The 25391-nt window shown below is 35.8% G+C and overlaps 1 protein-coding gene across 1 annotated transcript in view; it reads left to right on the top strand.

Moving 5' to 3' along the window:
* Positions 1-25062, top strand: part of LOC127412925 (neuronal membrane glycoprotein M6-a-like) — a 29985-nt gene extending 4923 nt beyond the window's left edge. The window contains exons 2-7 of the mRNA XM_051649652.1: positions 16472-16664; positions 18136-18292; positions 19358-19511; positions 19736-19812; positions 19978-20043; positions 22854-25062. Of these exons, the coding sequence (XP_051505612.1) occupies positions 16472-16664; positions 18136-18292; positions 19358-19511; positions 19736-19812; positions 19978-20043; positions 22854-23006 (800 nt within the window). The 3' untranslated portion in view covers positions 23007-25062. The remainder of the gene's footprint in view (positions 1-16471; positions 16665-18135; positions 18293-19357; positions 19512-19735; positions 19813-19977; positions 20044-22853) is intronic.
* Positions 25063-25391: the final 329 nt, after the last annotated feature.

The raw sequence follows: 25391 nt of genomic DNA, 5'->3' as shown, positions 1-25391 counted from the left end.
ATTTATATTTTATGAACTAAAGTTAAATATATAAGTGTTGAAATTAACATTAACCAAGATTAACAAATGCTGTATTGCTCATTGTTTTTCAAGTTAACAAATGTTAACAAATGAAACTTTATTGTAAGCTGTTATCCATTTGACTATATTGTGTGTGATCATTAGATTTTTTACCTGTTCATAAAGTTACAAAGAGAATTTAAAAAATACACAAAGAATGGGCATTTATTGTCATTTTTATTTAATAATATAAAATTCAAAATAAACATTCAATTACAAAGCCTAACAAAACATGTACATTGCAAAAAAAAAAAAAAAAAAAAACACACAAAAAAAAAAACAATTACATAATTAATAAGAAATTTAAATAATAATAAATTAATCTAAAAGAATTATTTAAACAACTAAATTTTGAGTGACTCAAAACAAAAGCATTTTTTTCATACAACCCGAACACTAATCGAACTGTTTACAGAATAATATTCGTTATGATAACCAATTTAAGCTTCTATAAGAATAATGAGAAATACATGTATACAGATCTACGGTAGTTAGGAGATAAACACTTAGCTTAATAAAGTAATTGTTTACCAAAAATTCCAGATTTGTAAAAAAAAAAATTCTCCCCGATTTGGAATGTCCAATTCCCAATGCGCTCAAATTCCTCGTGGTGGCGTTGTGACTCGCCACAGTCCGGGTGGCGGATGACGAATCTCAGTTGCCTCCAAGTCTGAGACCGTCAATCCACGCATCTTATCACGTGGCTTGTTGAGCGCGTTACCGTGGAGACATAGCGCGTGTGGAGGCTTCACGCTATTTTCTGCGGCATCCACGCACAACTCACCACACGCCCCACGAGAGTGAGAACCACATTATAGCAACCACGAGGAGGTTACCCCATTTAGTCTCTTAGCCCTGCACTGTAAAACATTTCAAGTTGGTTAAACTTAGAAACGAAAGTTCACCTGCTGCCTTAAAAACGTGAGTAAACTCAACTTGAAGATAACCTTTCTTCAACATTTTACAAGTTGTTTAACTAATGATCATTTGTTGTTTCAACATGATACTCTGAGTTAAAACAACTTACTAGGTTACATTATCAGTTCAAGAAAACTCACATTATCTTGTCAAATAAACATACAATTCCTCACTATTTCAACTCACACTTTCAAGTTAAGATAAATTAAACTATATTAATTTCAATTGCCATTTTAAATTAAGAGCACTAATGTTTTTAAATTGTTTCTTAAATTTGTTTCTCATCTTGATTTTGAACTTACAACTTATCTGCTCAAAAATATAAAATATATTTTAACAAGAACAATGTTACACAAGCTTTAACATTGGCTTGGGAATTCATTCCTAGTAGGACAACAGGTTCTAATAAAGACTGGTTGTAAAAATATCCATTTCATCAAAATAATATCCAGGTTTCTCCAATGTTTTACAGAACTGGTGCGGTCACATTTGCAGAGCACGGTCAATGTGCTGAACTTTTCACCACTCAAGAAAGTGGCAACGTTATTAAATTTTATCAACATAAATTAAAAAATACAAACTCACCTCCATGCCACCTTTGTGTTACTCAACAGAAATTCAGCTACTCCAGCTTACTCAAAAAGGCAGCAACTTCTCTGTATTTCCCATTCAGTATCACCCCTCCTTCCCCATACCATTTTTCAACTTACAGACATGAGTTAAATCAACATTGAAAACCCAGACAAAACTCACAAGTAGTCAAGACAAGGGATTACCGGGGCCTGGGTAGATCAGTGGTAAAATATGCTGGCTACCACTCCTGGAGTTCGCTAGTTCAAATCCCAGGGGTGCTGAGTGACCCCCAAGTAACCAAATTGGCCCGGTTGCTAGGGAGGGTAGAGTCACATGGGGTAACCTCCTCGTGGTCGCTATAATGTGGTTTGTTCTAGGTGGGGCGCATGGTGAATTGAGTGTGGTTGCCGCGGTGGATGGCGTGAAGCCTTATGTCTCCGTGGCAACACGCTCAACAAGCGGGTTGACTGTCTCAGACGCGGAGGCAACTGGGATTCGTCCTCCGCCACCCAGACTGAGGCGAATCACTATGCGACCACAAGGACTTAGAGCACATTGGGAACTGGGTATTCCAAATTGGTAGAAAAAGGGGAAACCCCCCCCCCACCCCCCCCCAAAAAGACAAGGGATTACTTTAAGTTTAATTTTTTGAAAACATATTAACTTGAGTTCAATATCCAAAACTTGTCATGACAATTGGAGTTAAAGATGAGAAATAAGTTAACATAACTTAATGGGGCTATCATGTTTTACAGTGTGTTGACAGTTGACACCACTAACAATTACCTTGGCTAACTAAAAATGATAGACCAACATATATATATATATATATAGTGAAAGTTCTACCTGTCAATCGGCAAGGCTGAAAAGCGCATACATACATGACTTTTTCAGCAAGGGCGTGGCACTCTTTAAAAAGGTGATTTGGTCCCCCGCACATTTTCAAGCTAAACCCATATCAAGTCCAAATGGTGGATTTGTATACAGTATTCTTTGCGTTTTGTTACTTTGGGCTGATTGAGTGACCATCAAGCCAATCACAGGTGAGTTTCATGAGCCAAAACAACACTTATGTAATAGGCCGTCAGTCAGACAGTCTAATGAACACGGCTCTGTTCATTTCTACAAAGTTGCTTTCAACAATGCTCATTTATCCATGTTTTTATCAGCAATGATGTTGAACTAAATTAATAATCTAGAGATGAGGAACACACAAATGAGTTATTTATCGGCATATCGTTCTTGATTGGGAGCATTACGTGAAATGTACTGCAGAAAAAACAAAACAAAGGACAATCCTTCTTTTAAGCACACATTGTAAGTGGAGTTTATATCAGTGTATGAGTCTTCATTAAGTTATGCTTTTTAGATTATGTTTGTGAGGTAATAGTTTGATCGGTTGTTTTTTCCAATTTAGGCAGACTACTAGATCGGTGTTAAATATGTAAAGCTATTTTTAATATCAGCTCCTGTTTTTTACCACTTTGTTGGTGTGCAGTTGTCAAAATGTAGGAAAAAAGATAGATCTGATGTGTTCTTAGAACACTTAGGCAATTTACTTAAGTGAACAGATATGCAGACATGCTTTTTTATACATAAAAACGTATGGACGTTATTCAAAGTCATAATTATTATAAACTATTATTGTTGTCTTTTGATAAAAGTCATGCTCAGCAGCTCACAAACTGTAGGGAAATGATAGATTTGCTTTGTTCTTATAATACTTAAAACCTCTAAAGTCTCTTTGTAGGTCTGTAGACATACTAATGTTAAAGGATTAAAATTTTATTTGGATCGTTGATTCAGTGGCTAAATCATTTCACACAAGACACTCATTTGTCACCACCTTCTGGCATCAGAGTATGTGAGCGGAACGGAGTGGGAGCGGAGCGAGGAGTGGAGCGGCATGATTTTGCCTGGAGCTAGGAGCGGGTTTTTAAAAAACCGGAGCGTCATTGTTTTCTCTCGCTCCAAGAGCACTCCACTAATGCTCCATCACGGGGAAAACAGCTGTTAACGGACCTTAATGCAATAATTCACCATGTGTTAAGCAGTGTTAAACACTATTGGCATGAAGGAAAGATGGAATTTCTGATATAACCAGAAAGAATGTGATAAAAAAAATGCTAATTTAAAATCTAGCGGCACTCGATAATGTTCAACCTCCAGTGTGAAGGTTACTTTCGCTTTCTGTTTTCACACTCCCTATTATTGAGTTAGGCTTACTGCAAACCTTGACTTAACTACATACTTGTGTCTTGTCTTTTTGTTCTTACGTCAACTGTCATATATTGAAAATTAATGATGGGACGGCGAAGGAGAACAGGAGTGGGGAGGTGACTGCCACGATCAAAGGTTTGTTGTGAAATCCTAAAAGACGTCCAAAAAACACGATGATAATCTGTTAACATGGAGAGAAAACCTAAAGGTCAGTAATACATATATACCCTATTAAATATTTTGAATAATCATATCAACATTCTAATCTAATGCATCTCAGTCTTAACTGTAGGCTATTATGTCCCGCATTAAATAGAATTGAATTTTTTAATGACGTAAAACACCAACTGAACTAATCAACATGTTAATATTGTGTAGTTTGACTTTAATCGATTGCCATCTAATTTTATTTTAGTGCCGTAGGCTAATTTATGCATTATACATTTGCAGATGAAGAAGCTCAGCAAATGCGAACAGAGGAAGATTTAAAATCTTAAATTCAAATGCTAGTATTTCTAAACGTGAACTCTGCATTAGACATATAGTTTTGACAGTCTTATCTAGTTTTGATTAAAAAAAAAGTGTAGAACATTCTGATAATTTATTTTTTTTTTTTCGTTTACAGCATTATAGGGCAAGGTTAATTAAAGAAGTGCAATAATAGAAAATAATAGACAATAATTAGGCAATAATACATAGGCCTAATAAAGTTTTTTTTTCTTTTTTTCTTTTTTTGTGGTAATTTATTAATTTGATTTAATGTTTTGTTTTTGTTCTGGTAATTTTATTTTAAAAAATGTGTTTGGTAATTTATATTTTTTATTTAATGTTTTTTTATTTTTTTATTTATTTTTATTTTTTTGCATCTAGCAAATCATAATTTGATCATAATTGATCAAACCCAGTGAATGCTGCCGATATGTTTCAAAAGTAAGCTATAAAAATGATTTAATTTAGTCTTGGGCTAATGTTAGTGTTCCAATAAAGCACATTGCAGCTTTTCTTCTAGTATTGTGTATTTATTTTTCATTTAATACACCTTCTGCATGGAAGGTTGTGATATTAAAAAGCATACTGAAATAACTTTACAGTGGAGAAGTAGTTAGGCGCTAATTTTGCCATGAAGCAAACACTTTGCAGTTTTCTCTAATCCAGTAGCGTGGAGCGAGCGAGGAGTGGGAAATGGACAACATGGAGTGGAGCTGGAACGAGTGATTAAAGAATGCTTTGAGCGCGGAGGGGAAATTGTTGCCGCTCCACTCCACTCACATACTCTGTCTGGCATCACCAGAAATGGTCACTAAATGAATCATTAAATGGATCCAGTAGCGGATTTAGGCATGGGCGACGTGCAGTCGCCCAGCGCAACATCTTGGGGGGTGGGGGGGCGGCACCAGGCACAAAATAAAATTTACACCTGCTCCTTCTGTACTCCTTTAATCCCATTCGCCATTACATTTATTAAAACGTCATGAAAACAAATGTATTACAAAGTCATGCAATTTATTCAATATAAAAAGAATATATTATACATATGAGACTAAACTCCCAGTCAGCATATGATGTGGCTTGCGATCTCTTACCCGTCATCCATTAGAGACAACACCTCGCAATAGCACCAGTTTTGTGCCCAGCAATAAGATTTTTCTGCGTATGGCATGTGTAGTTTACAGTGAGTGGTAGTTTGGGACAATATTTAATTAAAATTGAGCCAAATATGCAGAGCGGTACAAACTGTTATTCTGGCTAAAAGGATTAAGGCAGTAGAAGACAGCATGGGTTGGCCAATCAGATGAAAGGGACGCTGCAGTGCCGCCCACATATGTGAATCTAATTTTGTTTTTATTTATTTTTTAACAATGAACAAAAAATAAAATTGTAAATGAATTCTCATTTTCCATTTCTGAAACATGAAAATAAAACTTTAAAAAACTAGCTGTTTTTACCCACATGGAATGTCTCCCTCCATTTTTTTAAGCTGCTACTATTGGTGCCAAAAGAAGATTAATTGGAAAACCAGATCTCATTAATATTCATAAACTCATTACCATAGCTATTCTTACCTGTTAAAATGTTATTTCTAGATATCAATAATAGTATTTTTACTAGTTAAAATCACATTTATGATATCAGTAATTCTATTTTCACTAGTTGCAAAGGCTATTTTAGATATCAAGAAAATAATTGTTACTAGTAGAGCTCCCTTTACTGATATCAATGATTACATTGTTACTAGTAAAATGTTCATTCTTGATATCAACGACTGAATTACAACTAGTGAAAATGGTAATTTTTTACATCAGCAATTGAATTTCAAAATGTTACTTTTGCTATTTCTGATATCTGGAAGTGGATTTAAGATATCAATAATTTGGAGTGTAGTTAATGATATCTAACAAGACGTTCTTTCTAGTAACAATTACATTACAGATATCAGAAATTAAAACTGTCACTAGTGAAAACTGAATGACTGATATAAAAAATTAGCATTTTTATTAGTTGGAATTCAGTTGTTGATATTAAAAATTGGCATTTCCACTAGTAGAAATTACATTCTTGATTTCAAAAATTATATTTTTACTAATAAGAAAATAATTGTTGATATGTGAAATTTCAACTAGTAAGAAACTCATATTTGATATCAATAATTGCGTTTTGAATAAGAGTGAATGACATTTCGGTGTGACACTTTACTAGTGAAAATTCAATTATAGATATAAAAAATTATGGTTTTTACTAGTTGAAATCCCATTTTTGATATCAAGAATGTGATTTCTGCGAGTGATGATGTCATTTTTTATATCAAGAATTCACGTTTTTACTAGTGGAAATGTAATTATTGATATAAACAATTGGCATTTCCACTTGTGAAAATTACATGATTGATATCAAGAATTAGAATTTTACCTAGTGAAAATGTAATTGTTGATATCAACAATTCATATCCTGCGAATGAATAAAAGCCAAAACAGCTTTCAGATATCAATAATTTGGAGTGTAATTAATGATATCTAAAAAGACTTTTACTAGTAACAATTACATTACAGATATCAGAAATTTTTATTGTCAATAGTGAAAACTGAATATCTAATATCAAAAATGACTATTTTTACTAGTTGGAATTCAATTCTTGATATCAAAAATTCTATTATTACTAGTAAGAAAAGAATGGTTGATATGTGAAATTGTACTTTCAACTAGTAAGAAGCCAAGTTTTGATATCAATAATTGCATTTTGAATAGGAGTGAATGACATATTGGTGTGAAACATTACTAGTAAAAATTCAATTATTGATAAAGAATTATTTTTTTTTTTTCTAGTTGAAATTCCATTTTTGATATCAAGAATGTGATTTCTACAAATGATGTCATTTTTTTATATCAAGAATTCACGTTTTTACTAGTGGAAATGTAATTATTGATATCAACAGTTGGCATTTCCACTAGTGAAAATTACATTCTTGATATCAAGAGTTAGAATTTTAACTAGTGAAAATTGAATTGTTGATATCAACAATTCATATCCTGCGAATGAATAAAAAAAGCTATAAGGGCCTGCCATACTGTTAGGTGGGTTTTTTATCAGTCTCATTTGTCTGTGTAACCTCATCCACTGATACTGTTCTCATAAGAGACATTCATAAAGTATGTATTCAGCATGCTTTACTGCTATACAGTGTCTGAAAGATGGTAGCATTGTGTGCTACAGTGGTAAGATTTTTGACACATTTGAAAATGGTATTATACACCATTTATCACCTTATATCTTTAGCATCTCAGCATGTAACAAACACCTGTTTCATTATTATTGCACATTGCATATCATGATTGGCTGATGCATTATGCAAGGGTAAATATCACTTTTTTTGAATTTCTGTTTTCACGCTCCCCATTATTATTATTATTATTATTATTATTATTATTATTATCCCTTTTACTGTCAGAATATGATTGGCTTAATCCTGTAGTGAAAATGAACTTCTCTTGGGTGTGATGGATTTGAAATGGACCACACGGGTTGAAATTTGCAACTTTAAGTAAAACGGAAAGCATGTCACTTTAATTCAATAACTCTACGGGAAGCTATCTGGCAGTTTAAATTTCTTTTTTTTCTTTTTATTTTTCTTGTGTAATCCTGAGGCAACATTCTAATCTTGACCCTTCTGTTGTTCTCACACACTGGTCAAACCTCTCAGGGACACTGAAGTTTCACTAATTGTCCTCAAAATTGAGTCATGGCTATTGATAGTAAGTGAGTTCGTGCTCTATTGTTCTCCCAATTATTTCCAATAAGCCAGATGACCATGAGAACAGATCCATTAGGTTCTTCATGTTAGAATAATTTTTTGAGAACAGTTGTTTGAGTTCAAAACAAACCACATTTATAAAATGAATAGTTCCAACTCTTAATTAGGGGCTTCAAGCCCGAAGAGTGGCCAATTTTACGTAAATGGCTATAACTCTTGAAGGAAATGAGATATCTTCACCAATCTTGGCATGCTTATGTAAGAAGTCAATCTTTGGTCGCCCAGAAAAGTTGGCGTGGTTTTGCCACATGGTGGCGCTATAATACCAAAAAACATGAAATTGGCTGTAACTATGAAACCGTTAATCCTATTGACTTCAAAATGTGCATACATTGTCTTTGTCTCAGCTGCCATCATTGTCTGTATGGACATTCACGTATGTTGAAAAACATGGCCGCCATTGGCCAATCAATTTTCAGCAGCTATTACACAAGGTTAACAATGACCGATCGGAAGGAAACTAGGTGAACCTATTTGACTCTTGGTCTGAGAGGGTTGTGCAAAGTTTTTTAAAAAAAATCGGCCACTAGGTGGTGCTATCACGATTTTTGTAGGTGTTAATGATTGTATATAATGCAGTGTTGTAAAAAAACACAAGTAATATATATCACCTGATAGCTCTTCTCATTCTAAACAACTTTTGATAATGTTCAAAACCTATTTTTGCGAACTAGTCCTAGGTTTTTCGCCCGATCGGAACCAAACCAGTGCAGAAATATACTCTGGAGTCTGATTATCAATAATTATCAAAAAAAGTTGAAATTTCGACTCACTAAGGGGTGCCAAAATGTTAAAAAATGGCGGGCCATTTTTACTAAAATGGCTATAACACCCGAACAAAATAATATATTTTCACCAAACTCGGTACACATGTGTATGAGCTCAATCTGAGGTCACAATAAAAAAAAAGCGGAGTTTGGCCACTTGGTGGCGCTATAACAGGAAAAATACATGAAAACATCTCTACCTACGCAACCGTTAGTCTGATTGAGTTGAAAATCGGCATGCAGTGTCTTAGTCCAAGGTGCCATGACTGTCTATGAGGACATTGGCGTATCTAAAAAAACATGGTTGCCATCGGACAATGAATTTTGAGCATCTATTGGACAAGGTTAACGGAGGCTGATTGACACAAAACTCGGGGGGCCTGTTCGACTCCTGGCCCTAGAGGTCTGTGAGAAATTTGAAAGAAATCGGCCAATGGATGGTGCTAACGAGTTTTACGCCTTTGTAATCACGTGGTGTTTCACACATACCCACAATGGCTGTGTCCCAATTCAAAGGCTGCATCCTTCGAAGGCCGCGAAGGTCGGACTGAGCATTGTTAATTGGGACAGTCTAGCCTTCGGAGGACTGTTCTTGTCGCCTAACATCTGTGACAGCTGCCGAGTGACTGTAACGTTTGTACTGGACTTTTCTGAAAGTTATATTAAACTGTCTGAAAACAAAACAGGGTTCACAAACTGTCTAAATATTTTCACCATGGTCCATTTCTGTATATAATAAAGAGTATAAACTATATATAATCGCATCTTAGTAAGATATAAGTCAACATTTTAACCACTTTAAAGTTTTTTTTTTGTTTTTTTTTAATGGTCCGCATTTGGAGGCCACATTTGAAGGAGCCTTCGAATTGGTACAGCCTTTATTCACGCAGCAGTGACGCAATCGGCCTTCGAATGCGACCTTTGAAGGATGCAGCCTCTGAATTGGGACGCAGCTATAATTCATTTAATTTGTTAGATCTCCTCATGCTGAACAACTTTGCCTCAAAAACCACTGCTGTCAATCAAATCGTTCATTAAATACTCACGATTATGTAAAAAACCTACTTTTGTGCACTAGTCCTAGGTTTTTCGCTCAACCTCAATAAAACCAATGTAGTACAATTCTCTGGACTCTCTAGGTCAATAATGATTAAAAACAAATGTTGAACTTTACCCCTTGGGTATCTATAACAGTGTAATTTGTCAGTTGCTTCTTTCTGGCAACTCGACCATACAGCTAATTTTTGTTCAAGTATCGTCGTATTGTGCTCCTTGAAACAACAACACCGTCTTCTTCCAGAGCAGCCTGTATTTCTCCTGAGGTTACCTGTGGGTTTTTCTTTGTATCCCGAACAATTCTTCTGGCAGTTGTGGCTGAAATCTTTCTTGGTCTACCTGACCTTGGCTTGGTATCAAAAGATCCCCAAATTTTCCACTTATTAATAAGTGATTGAACAGTACTGACTGGCATTTTCAAGGCTTTGGATATCTTTTAATATCCTTTTCCATCTTTATAAAGTTCCATTACCTTGATACGCAGGTCTTTTGACAGTTCATTTCTGCTCCCCATGGCTCAGCATCTAGCCTGCTCAGTGCATCCACGTGAGAGCTAACAAACTCATTGACTATTTATACACAGACACTAATTGCAATTTAAAAAGCCACAGGTGTGGGAAATTAACCTTTAATTGCCATTTAAACCTGTGTGTGTCACCTTGTGTGTCTGTTACAAGGCCAAACATTCAAGGGTATGTAAACTTTTGATCAGGGCCATTTGGGTGATTTCTGTTATCATTATGATTTAAAAAGGAGCCAAACAACTATGTGATAATAAATGGCTTCATATGATCACTATCCTTAAATAAAAGACATTTTTTTTTGCATGATCAGTCATATTTTCAAAATCAATGCCAAAATTTCACAATTTCTGCCAGGGTATGCAAACTTTTGAGCACAACTGTATTTCCCTAGTAAATTGCCTGTATTGGCTGTAAATGGTCTATTCCATCTATGATCTAGGTGGTTACATGCTTGTTAAATAAAACATAATATCTTTTTACAGATGTGCTTAAAGGCCTTAAACCGCTCGAACCCCGTTAATTGCTGCTCGCGGCTATATTTTTATTATTATTCTGCCCTAAAACTGATCGTGCAGACCAAACCGTAAGTTGTAGAGAGCTGAAACCTTGAGGGAAGGTAGTCCCCCAGAGTGCTACAGCATACCAAAGTTTCGGCCCGATCGGCCTCAAGGTGGCACTATAGTGATCATGTTTACGTTTTGGCCCATAACTCCTAACCGTTTGTCGCACACTCAAGTGTCTTACATCATTGGATTCTTTGGATCAAGACGAACAAAACGTATATCTCTGATTTAATTTCCGTTGTGAAAATGTTTGCGCTAATTTGCATAATTAAAAAAAAACTGGATGTGTCTACTATGAACCCTCCTGACAAAAAGCAATCAAAGGAATTTTGATTCGTCAAAGCGTTGCGAAGATATAAGCCAACAAATTTGTCAGGCGTCGTCCATTTTGTACGTATTGACCAATATCTACCAAATGAAAAGGCCAAATGTTACGAAACTTGATACACATAGACAACAGGACATTCTGAGGATGCACGCAAAGTCGAGAAAAATTTTGTCTATAGGGGGCGCTACAACAAAAACAACGCTCATAACTCCGCAATCGTATGATCAATGAAGTTGAAAATTGGTATGCATCTTGTAGGGGCCAAAGGCTAACATTTCCTACAGTATCAGTCAGACAAATAAAAAAACATGGCCGCCAGCAACCAATCAAATTTCAGCAGCTAATAACATCAAATCCGAATGCTGACCATTACGAAACTTGAGATAGTTGTAGACAGTTTCAAAATGAGGCTGTGTACCAAGTTTAATAGAAATTGGCCACAAGATGGAGCTATAACAAGGACATTTACGTTTTCACCAATAACTCCGCAACCGAGGTGAATAATCTCAAAATTCTTTTTTCAATATGACTCAGACAAAAAAAAAAAAAAAAAAAAAAAGCCGCCTGCAGCCAATCAAATTTCAGCAAAATGGCTGTATAAATGGTGCGTAAATTATTGTATATTATCCAATGTTACCTGCTATTGTGAACTACATTTAGGACTCCCTAGGTCAATAATTATCAAAGAAAAGTTAAACTTTAGTTATTTATTTAGTTATTTAGGGGTTGCATTTATCATGTGGGTTTGACCAAGTGTATCCAAAAGCCTATAATTCCTATAATAAATATTCAAATTTCTAAAACCTTTTTGGAGATTGGGTGCTTTGTGGCTTTATAACAGTTAAAAAGTAAAAAAAAAAAAAAAATGACCACAATAACAATTATCCTGTTTCAGGATCAGTGAACACAAGACATCAGAGTCATATTTAACACCAGTTTGCAAATTCAGCAACTACAAAGTACATATACATATACAAATACATACCTTTTTTGCATACTTTGTAAGTTCTTAAAAGGCTTGAACCCCGACAATTGCTGCTTGCAGCTATATTTCTGATTGGATTTGCCATGCTTGATGCTGTTGTAAAATGATTATAAATGCACAACTGTGACCGCATATTCTTTATTAATGAGTTATGAGTTAATGCCAACCTCAAGCAGAATTATTTATCCCGATTTGTTTAGATGGATAAATGTAAATTATTGAACACTGGTATCAAGTCCATAGAGATTTTACCATGGCAAAGAGTGTTGTAACACACTGCCTCTGATACATTGTTGCTTTCACAAAGGAATCTAAATGGCTTAAGTATGTCACTGCTATGGGTTGCATACGGGTTCATCTCTGCTGAGAGAAGTGCTGGGGTGGTAATGAGGAGGATGCAAAGAGTACAGGAATCTTCTAGCAGCTCCAGCAGCAGCGGGGCTGAATATAGTCATGTAGTCGGTGCTGTTCCTGCTGTTTTCGGGGCTGGACTGAGCAAAGCTATGTTTTCCCCCCTGTAATCCTTGTAAATGTGTCTCCCATTCAGCCTGTTTGCTGCTGAATGTGTTGACACACAGCGCTGTAAGTGGGTCATTGTACTCGCACAGCCCCGGCCCATTCTCAGGGCCCGCAACTCCATCATCATGGCAACCCTGCTGGTTGATTAAACATGTGCAGAGAAGCCACGTAGATGTGCAATGATGAAATCCTGCTTCTAGGGAGGGGCCAGAGATCGCACAGTGCCCCTCATCTAGCCACTTGATGTGATCAGGTTCAGTTGAATTTAAATTATTTGATCTTGGCAGAAAAACTGCATTCACTCTAATGTAATGCTAATCACTTTAAATTGGCAAATTATTCAAATCCTTTTTGAAAAAATTTTAGACAAAGGCTGAAAGCTTAAGAGGGTCCGATTGAGCTAGTTATGACTGGTGAAGATTTGAGTGTGGGTGTAAAATGTAAAAATAAACAGCAAGTAAATAGCTTTTTTGCTACAACATCACTCTCAATACCTTTAGTTTAGGGAGTCTAATCAAAGCATTTCCTCTGCATCTCTATTTCTCTCCATCTGCCTGTCTCTCTGACTCCCACTGTCTTTTTCTTTCATCAGTAGCACTCCCTGATCCTCTCATTTTCCTTTCTCTCTCCCCTCCATGGTAAGGATTAGCATTAGTATTTAGACTACGGCCCTTTGTTGCATGTTCTTTGAGAGTCGTGTGAGAAAGCTTCCCTCCGAACTTGTCTGGATATCAGTGTGTCCACTGGTTCAAAGTGACCCCGCAGTTGTAGGGATTAATTGGAGGCTGGGGGAGGGGCGAGGCAGGAGTGGCACTGTGGCTGTCAGACTGACAGATGGGCGATGGGGTTGGGTGGGGTGATCGAAGAACATGAAGGGTGGTATGGGGGCGATGGGGTGGGAGTGTCAATCGCTTTATTATTAGAGGACCCTCCTAGATATTGCTTTTGTTTATGTTGTTTGGGTGAGGCCTCTCTCTTTGTGCACATTTGATTCAGTTTAACATCCAAGAGCAACAGCCCATTCGCATTAAAGCTAGGTTGTTCTGGCAAATTGTGTTTAGTTTAATCAGTATTTCAGTTTATCTTAGCGTAACACTTTAAAATAATGTTCCATTCATTAACATTAGTTAAAGGGATAGTTCACCAAAAAAATTTAAATTAACTAATCATTTACTCACCTTGATGCCATCCCAGATGAGTATGACTTCCTTTCTTCTGCTGGACACCAGTGAAGATTTTTAAAAGAATATCTCACCTCTGTAAGTCCATACCATTCAAGTGAATGGTGGCTAGAACTTTGAAGGTCCAAAAAGCACTAGAGTTGTATGGAATACTTTTATGCTGCCTTTATGTGCTTTCTGGACCTTCAAAGATCTGGCCATTCACTTGCATTGTATGGACCTACAGAGCTGAGATATTCTTCTAAAAAGCTTTTGTGTTTGTGTGTGTGTGTGTTCATTCAGCAGAAGAAAGAAAGTCATACACATCTGGGATGGCATGAGGGTGAGAAAATGATGAGAGTTTCATTTTTGGGTGAACTATCCCTTCAATTCATTAGTTATCATGAACTAACAATGAATATCTTAATGTAAGTTTATACAATTACAACTGTTTTTTGTTAGTTCATGTTAGTTCATAGTGCATTAGCTAATGTTAACATATACAACTTTTAATTTTAAAAATGTATTAGTATATGTTCAAATTAACATTAACCAAGATACATAAATTCTGTAAACATATTGTTCATTGTTAGTTCATGTTAACATGTTACTGGGTAGCTCAGTGGTAAAATACGCTGGCTACCACCCCTGGAGTTCGCTAGTTCGAATCCCAGGGCGTGCTGAGTAACTCCAGCCAGGTCTCCTAAGCAACCAAATTGGCCTGGTTGCTAGGGAGGGTAGAGTCACATGGGTTAAACTCCTCGTGGTTGCTATAATGTGGTTCGTTCTCGGTGGGGCGCGTGGTGAGTTGGATGTTGTTGCCGTGGTGGATGGCGTGAAGCCTCAGTGGCAATGCGCTCAACAAGCCATGTGATAAGATGCCTGGGTTGACGGTCTCAGATGCGGAGGCAACTGGGATTTGTCCTCCGCCACCTGGACTGAGGCGAATCACTATGCGACCACGAGGACTTAAAAGCACATTAGAAATGTTATTTTTTGTCAGTGAGGCGATCCTGTAAGAATTTAAGATTCAAGAGCCTGTATTACTAAAGTGTGCAATCTGTAAGCATTTTTAATGCTGTTTCATCGCCTAACACCTTTAAATGTAGACTGAGACTGCATTGTAATGTAATTTGTGGCTTCAGAACATGTGACTACTCCTAGCCAACCAGGAGACATTGGACCTAACAGTGAAGAGAATTACTTAACAGTGATCGGAATCAAAAGAGCAATTAGTGTAGTGTGAATGCTAAATATGAGTTCCATATCAAGCAAATGTAAATAAACCTTACTTAAAATAACGTATTACTAAGTAAGGAATGTGTTAGCAAAGTAGGAAATGTGTTGATCTATCAAAAACTATAAAGAAACTGATCCATCCATATCCTCACTCACAGCAGTTGCTATAGACAGTTTGGTCCCTTGCCAAAGTCACTGTAAAGCCAGGTCTGAGGTTTATAACAGCATCATTACCATAGAAGTGTTTGACAGCTTTCCATACTTCACATTCAAAGGTCTCACTTCTGTCAGGAGCACTGGCCTCAACCAAAGCCATGATCATCATAACTCTTTAGCAGTGTAAATCATGCAGGATCATTCACTCTTTCATAAGGATTGCCAAACAAACACTGTTAGAATATATAAACTATATGAGCTTTATTAAAATTAAAATTTTCTCTAATAAGTACACACTTGCTAAATTATCTATTGTTTGAACAGATAAGTCAGTTCTTAGTTTGCCACTTGCAATACATTGTATGTTTCTGTACTTTTTTTATATTTATCTTTATTTAAAAAGATAAGCACACAATGTATGCTATTTAAAAATGTCAACAGTGTCCCTAGAAAATAGGCTGCTCAAATGCACCCTAAACCCAAAAATGCAGCGTAATGAAACTCAAATACATCAAGGCCATCATTTGGAAAAGCTCAATCAGAATCAGTTATTGTCACAGTCAATCCCTGCTCTCAGCCTCCCATGCATTTTGTTATTCATGAATCATACTGTTATGATTCACTCTGAAATATGATGCCAAGGGGAGAATTTAAAACAGTCTGCTGCAGGGACTATTTTGCAAATCATTAGAGAGTAACATACAAATACACAGTGGTCAGCTGGACCACACTGGAACCAGTTCAGAGAGAGTGAATTAAGGATTTATCTCCAAGCACCTGGGTACTTGTTAGTCTTGTCAGGCAGAAGCTAGACACTGGGCACACACAACCATTTATTCTTGTAATGCTTTCTTAGAGAGCAGACATCTCTCTTAAATAGCAAATAAAAGCTGTTGAAACATTTTAAAATATTTTGCAGAGAAAGCTTCTCATTCAGTTTAACATTATTGTGAATTGAGTATGTGACTGCACAAACAACTGTTCTCATCTATCTATCTGTCTGTCTGTCTGTCTGTCATCTTGGTAATTCCAAAGCACTTTGTTTGTACTGTACCTTTCAGATAAAATATAAGATCTCTGTTTTTTCCCCGCTCAGGATGCATGGAGTGTTGTCTCAAATGTCTAGGGGGCATCCCTTATCCTTCCCTGATTGCCACCATCCTGCTGTATGCTGGGGTGGCGCTCTTCTGTGGATGTGGACATGAGGCTCTTTCTGGAACGGTCACCATCCTCCAGAACTACTTTGAGGTGATCAGGGAACCTGGAGATGCCTTGGATGTCTTTACAATGTAAGTTATCCCAGTACATTGAACAAGCAATATAAACTTAGGTCAATATATATTTAGACAATGTATACTTTTGAATATGTAGTATATTTTAGATTAGATAAAGGCCTCAAAATATAATTGCGGAGTGACTATTTACACTAGGTGTAAATAGCACCTGCCACACAGTGCGGCTATTTGCACTCAAATATTCTGGTGGAAACTGAAATTGACGACAATCTGCTACCCCAAGTGTTGCTGCAGTGGTGTAGTGTGTAAAGACGGCATGGATGTGCCTTTCACGTGGACGACCCAGGTTCGATTCTCCCTTTTTGTCCCACTTTTTCCCATCCTGTTTCCACTCTTAATATTTCCTTACTTATAATAATAAATACAAATTAATATAAAGGTTGATTGCCTCGCAATGATTTGGTCACTGTGACAGTTGACAGAGCTGAGAGAAAAGTTTGATCTGGGTAAAATTAACCATGGTTTTACTACTGTATTAAAATATTGTCTTAACTATTTTTTTTTTAGCGGAAACCATAATTTTAATGCAATTAACTATGGTGTTACTACAGTAATATGGTGTTAATATAGTAACCATGTTTAATTTTATGGTTACTATGATTTGACTACAAAATACCATGGTGATACTATGGTTACTGTAGCAAAACCATGGTAAATTTTTGTAAGAGAAGGTTAGGGTTAGGTTTAGGGTTAGGGGTAGGGTGTCTGTGGGACTCTATATAAACACAATAAACACACTGCAGTGATAATGTATGTTAGTATTTAATAAGGAGTGCAAAGAGTATCTGCCACTATTCGCACCAGGGTGCCAATAGCATCTAACACTATTTACACTTAAAGCAAAGAAGATGCTTTTTGGTGCTATTTACACTGCAAATTGCATCTATCACTATTTGTACTTAGTGCCTATGCCATATAATTGTGACAACAAATGCAATAAAGTATACAAGTATATATTTTCATATATAATATGAAAAATAGTCAATTAATGCAGAAATTACGGAATCAGTAGATCAACCTGTTCACAAAGGAAATATTTTTTTAGAAATAGCTTGCACAAAAATACAAATTCTGCCATAATTTACCCATGCCCATGTCGTGCTAAACCTGTATGACTTTCTTTTTAATGCGGAACACAAAAGATGTTTTAATAAATATAATAGGCCATCTATTCAAGAAAATGGCAGTTGCTAGTGACTCACTTCAAAGCTTCAAATAGAATAAAAGTAATCTATGCAACTCGTGCATCATATTCCAAGTCTTCTAAAGGCATACAAGATTTTGTCTTGAGAAATTTGTCTGTGAAAATATTAGTGTCCATTGCATGTTCATGAGCACTATGAGAGAAGCTTGTTCACAGTGGCACGTTCATGCTGGAACTTGTGTTGTTTTTTTTTTTAAATTGTGAACTGTTCCTTTAAAAAGTTCAGTGACCACACTGAATTTTTTTTTACTTTTTCCGCAGCATTGATATTATCAAGTACGTGATCTATGGTATTGCCTCTGCGTTCTTTGTGTATGGCATTCTTCTGATGGTAGAAGGCTTCTTCACCAGTGGAGCAATCAAGGACCTGTATGGAGACTTCAAGATCACCACCTGTGGACGCTGCGTCAGTGCATGGGTGAGAAATCACTGGAAATGCTCAATGCATTATAATTTAGAAAAGGGCAACCACATAGTCACTACGACTAACTGCAGCACATAAAGATGACATCTGTTTATAGGCTAAAAAATATTGCCGAGGTAAAATCGAGTTACTCTCCTTTCAATTGTGCCAAGTGAAACATGAATCGATATTGTGGTTGAAATTATTGTAATTAATTTACTTGAACCCCAGTAAACAGTGCTTAGTGAATTCATGTTACAGTTTTTACTTAAGATTTAAATAAATGATATAAATGATATTTATTTTATTATGCTTTACAAGTATAAAATTAGTTAAATTAATGGCTAAGCAAATTGGCTTTGAAATGTAACAAAATGTATTATTTAAAAATAATAAATTATTGCTTACTATGTTTTTAAAGTTCAAACTCATTAATAATAATAAAAAAAACTACTTGACATATATTCTGCAATCATAATATGTACCATTTTTAAAGGTAGCACAATTCAGTTTATTGGAAAGTCTTAAAAATAGACTAAAATATTTAAAGGTGCACTAAGTCATTTTTTCCTCATTGAATTGTAACTTTGCAATATATGCAGGAAATCATGACCACTCACATTAAAATGAAGACTCCAGTCATATCAGTAACCTTATAAAAGCTGTTTTATTCTACATGGAGAGGGTCCGCACATGGGGACTGCCATGTTAGAATCACATGACCAGCCGAACACTACTTGCTTAATCTCAGTAACTGTCCTGTTATTTGACACTTTCACTCACTGATTAAAGAAAACATGGCTGACTGTGAATACTACATTTCTACAATGGCATCTGAAACTGAAAACTATTGATTTTAAATGATGCTGCATCCAAGCTGCTATAGGTGTCAATGTAAGTCCAAGATGACTCAAAGACAAAATTTACTGAGTGCACCTTTAACAAAAGATCTATATCACTTTCTAATCAAGACTAAATACTCAAATGAAAATGACCTGAGGTTGTGAAATTCTTGATCCTTATCATTAGAGTACCTTGACATATAGACATACTGTAAGTTTTAAAGCTTTTTTTCTCCAGTTCATCATGCTGACGTACATCTTCATGTTGGCTTGGCTGGGTGTGACAGCATTCACCTCTTTGCCTGTCTTCATGTATTTCAACATCTGGACCATTTGCCAAAACAGGACTGCCCTGGAGAGAGCAAGTTTATGTCTTGACCCACGCCGGTTTGGTATGCTTTACAATCTTAGGGTTTTGCTGGCTGAAGTTTTTGTATGGTTAACTGTGCAAGTAAAAAATATGGTTTTGAACATTTGTTTTTGTTGTTGTTTTGTTCCTTCTTTTTGACAGAAATGCAAAAATAATCTGTGTGCAAATCCATTCCTATCACCCCATTTACATTATAAACACAGTTTGTTCTTGCTCTGGAGGAATTATAAATATTGTGGATTTTAGGTGTTGTGCCCATTGGAGAGGAGAGGACTGTGTGTGCAGGATCAGAAAAGTTCTACAATATGTGTGAATCAAATGAGGTAATTTTACATATGTATAAAGTACAGACATGGAAAGCTATATTCACAAACACATCTGTTCACCATATTTTCAAAATCATATTTTATAGCTAATTTCTATAATGAAAAGCAACCCATAATGTTAACTGAAGGCTCATTCATTTCTTTCTATTCTTTTCCTGAAAGCTGGATATGACTTTCCATCTGTTTGTCTGTGCACTGGCTGGGGCTGGAGCAGCTGTTATTGCAATGGTAAATTTTCTTTCTTTCTTTCTTTTCACAATCACAATGCTCATACTATTGATATCTTTTAAATCTGTTTAAAAAACTAATCAGATGCGTGGTTATGCCTGGCAAATGATAAATTCATGTTTGATGCATTTATAAATTGCAATGAATTCTTTCAGTCAACAGTTATCACAGTCAATGTCATGATGATAAAACTAAAAACAGCAAAGTTACCAGAGTTACAAAAAACTAAAATAAAATGTGAAGATGGAACATTTGGATGTTTTCCCTTAAAACTGGCAACCGTGTGTTTATTAGGCTGAAGATGCTGAATGAAGGACATCACCTACTTCAGCTTCTGTATGTGGGTCTAAAGGAGCGAGATAAAGTCATGTAGCATTGTCAATGCTTTAAGGAATTCAGGGAGATTTTTTGAGCATTTGTGGCACTGGCAGCTCTACCTTATGGGCTTTACTTTCTTATTATTTAACATCTGTTTTCCTTTCATCTTTCTGCCTATTTACATTTGCTTCTCTCTCCATCTTTCTATATCTCTCTGTCCCTCTCCATCTCTCTCACATATTCATGGAGAGACGCTGGGCATGTCTTTTGGTTGTCATGGAAACTGCGAGAAGAAAGGCTCTAGAGCTTGTAGCAATCAGCGCTCAGTAATTTGCAAGGAACCATTTTCTGAAAAAGAGAACGTATTTGTAATGTATATTTCTGGGATGATGTAGCAAATTATAGTAAGAGCTTTTCAGTCCCCTGCTGTGGAAAAAGCTAATTTGACTGATTGTTAAACACAATGTATTCTTCATATTTCTTTTTCTCAAGATGAGAAAATCAGGGTGTGGCCTCTTTCAAAAAGCATGCATAATGTTCATCTGATTTGCATAATCAAGCGAGTTGATGCAATGAAGTAAGCAACATATATGGGCCCTATTTTAAGAGTAGAGCTACGCCATAAGTCATACACGCAAGGTCGATGGGCAAGACCAGGAAGTTTTGGTATTCTCGTGCAAGCATGTGCCTAAGTCTAGGTGCAACTGGGTTTGGCGAAATTGTGTGCAAAGCACTAATGGGCTGGGCCAAGTGCAGTTTAATTCTGAGGTTCTTCTCTGGCACAATCTGTGTCCTATTATATAGTCCATTCCCTATCAAGCAAGAAAAAATTAAAAACAAAAATATTTCTGAATTCAAATTACAACAGACTAAATGAAAATATAATCAAAATAACATAATAAATAAAGTTAAAAAATAATAAAAATAAAGTGGTCAAAAACATCTGCCCCTTTTGCAGTGACTTAAAAATCACTCTAGGAGAACAGGCTGAAATATACCAATACATATTAGATCACAAATACAATTGTAAATATAAACATAATAAAAAAATAAAAAAATAACCATGACCTAAAAATAGTTTAACACAAATCTCATAAATATTAGTTTCATAAAACAGCTACAACAGTGATTGTCATGGACATAATTTGATGTTCCACTATATTTTCAGAGTATGGACATGAACTTTATTACCACCTACTGTTGAAATCTCCAAGCTGCAAATGTAGGAACGGAGTTTAGTCTTTGCACTGCAAAAAGACCAGCTTTTGAAACGTCTTAAGGCAATTACCTATTTATCAAGGAAATAGCAAGTTGCGCTTTGCACCACTTTATTTAAATACAATACACCCACTGTTTGCACAAATACACCCAAAGAAAGTGCAAACTCGCCCACTTATGCTTTGCCATGGCACGGCAATTGTGCTTAGAATTGGTGCTCTCAGGAAAATTTGATAAGACGCTACACATGGTTGTAGCGCAGAGTGCTGCGCTTTGTACAAAAATAGAGCCCCTATTGTGTGCTATAATATGCATGGCAATTCTTCAGATCATTTAAAACCTATTTCTTTGTAAATTAGGAAATGTTTAGTTAAAATTAATACTGCTTTTGATTAAAAAAAAAAAAAAAAAAAAAAATTTTTTTTTTTTTTTTTTTTTTAAATATGCCTCACTTTATGTTTAAATAATTCACATATGTAAAAAGCTTTTTTTGGGGTTACATAATAAGAGTAAGAACAGTGCATTCTTCAAGGTATTTTTATGCATAGGCTACTTGAAGAAGACTGTACATTTTTCACCAAACCCAAGGCACGTTGCCAGAGCACATACTGTATGAGAGGAGTCTGGCTACTTTACAATGCTGCCTCCTGCTGGTGCCACAGCTAAATTTAGAGTGATCAACATGCTTTATAACAGCTAAGATCTTTATTCAATATACACATGAGCTCATGATACAAACTAATAATTAAGAAATATTTTCACTATCACAAACAGAACAGTTCATTCTAATTGAAAAATACAATAGAGCAAATAAATATATTTAAAGGGACAGTTCACCCAAAAATGAAAATTTCATCAATAACTCACCCTCATGTTATTCCAAACCAGTATGACTTTCTTTTATTTATGTGGAACATGAAAGGAGAGGTAAGGCAGAATGACAGCCTCAGTCACCATTCACTATCATTGCATCCTTTTCCAGACAATGAAAGTGAATGGTGACTGAGACTGTCAGTCCCTAAAATTCTCCTTTTGTGTTCCACAGAAGAAAGTCATATGGATGTGTTGAGTAAATGATGAGCAAATTTTAATTTTGGGGTGAATTATCTCTTTAAAGAAATAAGAATATTTGTAGGTTTCATTTCTCTGTACACATTGTGACAAGGTGTATAAATAAAACAATGTAAAACTGTATGTCAGAATAATATAAATGCAGAAAGTCTTGCACAAATGCAAGTTTTGTTGACTATATTATGATTATGATATTGCTTCAGATTCACTACCTGATGGTGCTGTCTGCCAACTGGGCCTATGTGAAGGATGCATGTAAAATGCAGAAATACGAGGACTGTAAGTCCAAGGAGGAGCAGGAGCTACATGACATCCACTCTACGCGCTCCAAGGAACGACTCAATGCCTACACATAAGACAGAAACAGCGGCGAGGGCGAGAGGACCCTCAGTGCTTTCACTTTCTGTTGAAGGGAGTTTTGGCACTGGTGCAGTCCAGGTGGTGTGTCATATGACCAACCCCATGGCCAACCCATTACCTCTCGCACAAACATTATTATTATTATTATTATTATTATTATGTAGAGCTAGAATTAGTGTTGTAGGTTTTTTCACATTATGGTATTTCACTTTTTTTTTTTTAAGAAATTGTGCAGGTTTTCCCACCTCACTAAACTTTTAGAATATATTTCTCTTTTTAATTTTTTTTTTTTTTGTTTACCATCAGTACATGAATCATTCTTAAGGATAGGGTCAGTTTTTGGGGTTAAAAAAAGCAATTTTTTCATGTGTGTTTGTCACTTAAAATGTCATTATCAAAGACATATAAAGCATGAAACAAAATATTGTTTAAAAAAAAAAAAATTATCTTTCTTTCTCTCTCTCTCTCTCTGTCTCTCCCTATCTTTCTCTCCTTCTTTTTTAATCATTAGAAGGTATGAAGCCCGATACCAGCAGATGGCTTGCTCATTCTGCATTATTTTGGTAAAAGAAAACTAAAAAAAACAGAGATAGACAAAAAACAAAATTAAGATATAACAGATGTACCATAAAATGTTTATTTATTATTTTTCTACAGATGCCATTGCATAGCATTATCAAGATGAATACAACATGGTTATGATTTGCTTGCCGGGCTAGTCTAGTTTTCAGGTTTTCTGCAGTGTGCCAGTGGGTGGCATTGTAACTTCTCTGAGAGGGAGAGGAACAGGGCTACTTTGTGACCACTTTTAAGCGGATTTCAAGCATTTAAAATCTGCCAGTGTCCACGACTCCCTCTATGGTAACAGTGCAACTCTCCCTTTACTGGCAGCAAGATACACATGCACAAGCCAACAGCATTATGACCCCTCTTTTTTATTTTCATATAGATATAGACATAGTTAAGCTGACAGGGTTTTTAATTTGATGATTATTATTTTCAGCTTTTGTATATAGTCATTCTGTAAATGTATGTACTGTACGTTAGCACTTAAAAATTCAGGTGAATTTGGATTAGACTGAAAAACACGTTCCATTAGAGGGGGAGGGTGGGGGGATGTATAACAGATCACTTCTTTTGGTGGGTTTTCTTTTCAAAGGGGAATATCACAATGAAAACACATTTTTAAAGAGCTTATACTATTATCTTGATTACAGTAAAAGTTACTCGTTGCCTTGCTAACAAGTTATTACTATATTGGACAAGATGTTTTATCATTATTTTAATGCCTGGCAAGTCATGTTCTGTCAGTGTTTCTAAGAGCTAGTTTTGTGCACTTATTTGACCATTTTGTGAGCTCTTTCTTGGTGTAAGTGCATTGGGGTGTTGACTGCACAGTCGGACCCTGTAATGTTTGGTAAAGACTGTGAACCTAAATGTTATTTGTGGCATGGTCATGCATTCAATGGTAATTGTTTTTACTGGATCAAAAAATAATAATGATAATAATAATAATGGGGGGGAAAAAATCAAAAAGGAAAAACAAGAAAAACAATTTAATTTCACCTTTTTATGAGTTTGTTATATGCAACTGTCTTGCTGGGTCATCCCCTTCTTCATAATGTGCAGTAATTTGAATAATATGCTGAATACATTGCGCTGAAACTCCTACTCTTTGATGGCAGTGTTTGATTTGTGCCTGTTTACTTTGTGGTGATCTCTAACTCCCTCTGAGTCCTACTCTCATCTATTACTATTGCTTGTTGAGCCCCTAACTTGATGCTTTCTCTGAGCCCTCACCTCTCTCTCTCTCTCTCTCTCTCTCTCTCTCTCTCTCACACACACACACACACACAAATTCTCTCTCTCTCTCTCTCTGTCCTCATATTAGTCTTTTTGTACTCTCACTGAAGAATGCTTAGTAGCAAGCTGTACCATTAATTTTTTTTTTGTACATAAATGTGCCAACCGCTTGACAGTGGCTTTTCTGATCTGTAGGGACAAACTGCTTGCATAAATAAACTACACTGGTGTACTTGTTAATAAATACTCTACTGTGGTCACTGTAGTTCTTTACAGTCAATGTCTACATTTTGTTAGAATTATTCCCTGCACATTCAAGAATTGATTTTGCATATATGTTTAACATGACAACTTACATAAATGTCAATATACTGTATGCAGTATTTGACAACTTGTATGACTTTATATCACATCTTCCGATATCTACAACAACACTGGATATATACTGATGATCATGAGCTTCAACAGTAACATTAAAATTAAGTTTTCAATGGAATCTACTATCACTTTACATATCATATATTTAAGGCACTGAAGGGGCTGGTTTACCCCTGTCTCTTCTGCCTATTGATAAGTTG

The sequence above is a fragment of the Myxocyprinus asiaticus genome, chromosome 22 (assembly GCF_019703515.2).
Source record: "Myxocyprinus asiaticus isolate MX2 ecotype Aquarium Trade chromosome 22, UBuf_Myxa_2, whole genome shotgun sequence".
Lineage (NCBI taxonomy): Eukaryota > Metazoa > Chordata > Actinopteri > Cypriniformes > Catostomidae > Myxocyprinus > Myxocyprinus asiaticus.
The sequence above is the reverse complement of the archived record's forward strand: the minus strand, read 5'-3'. Positions and strand labels throughout refer to the sequence as shown.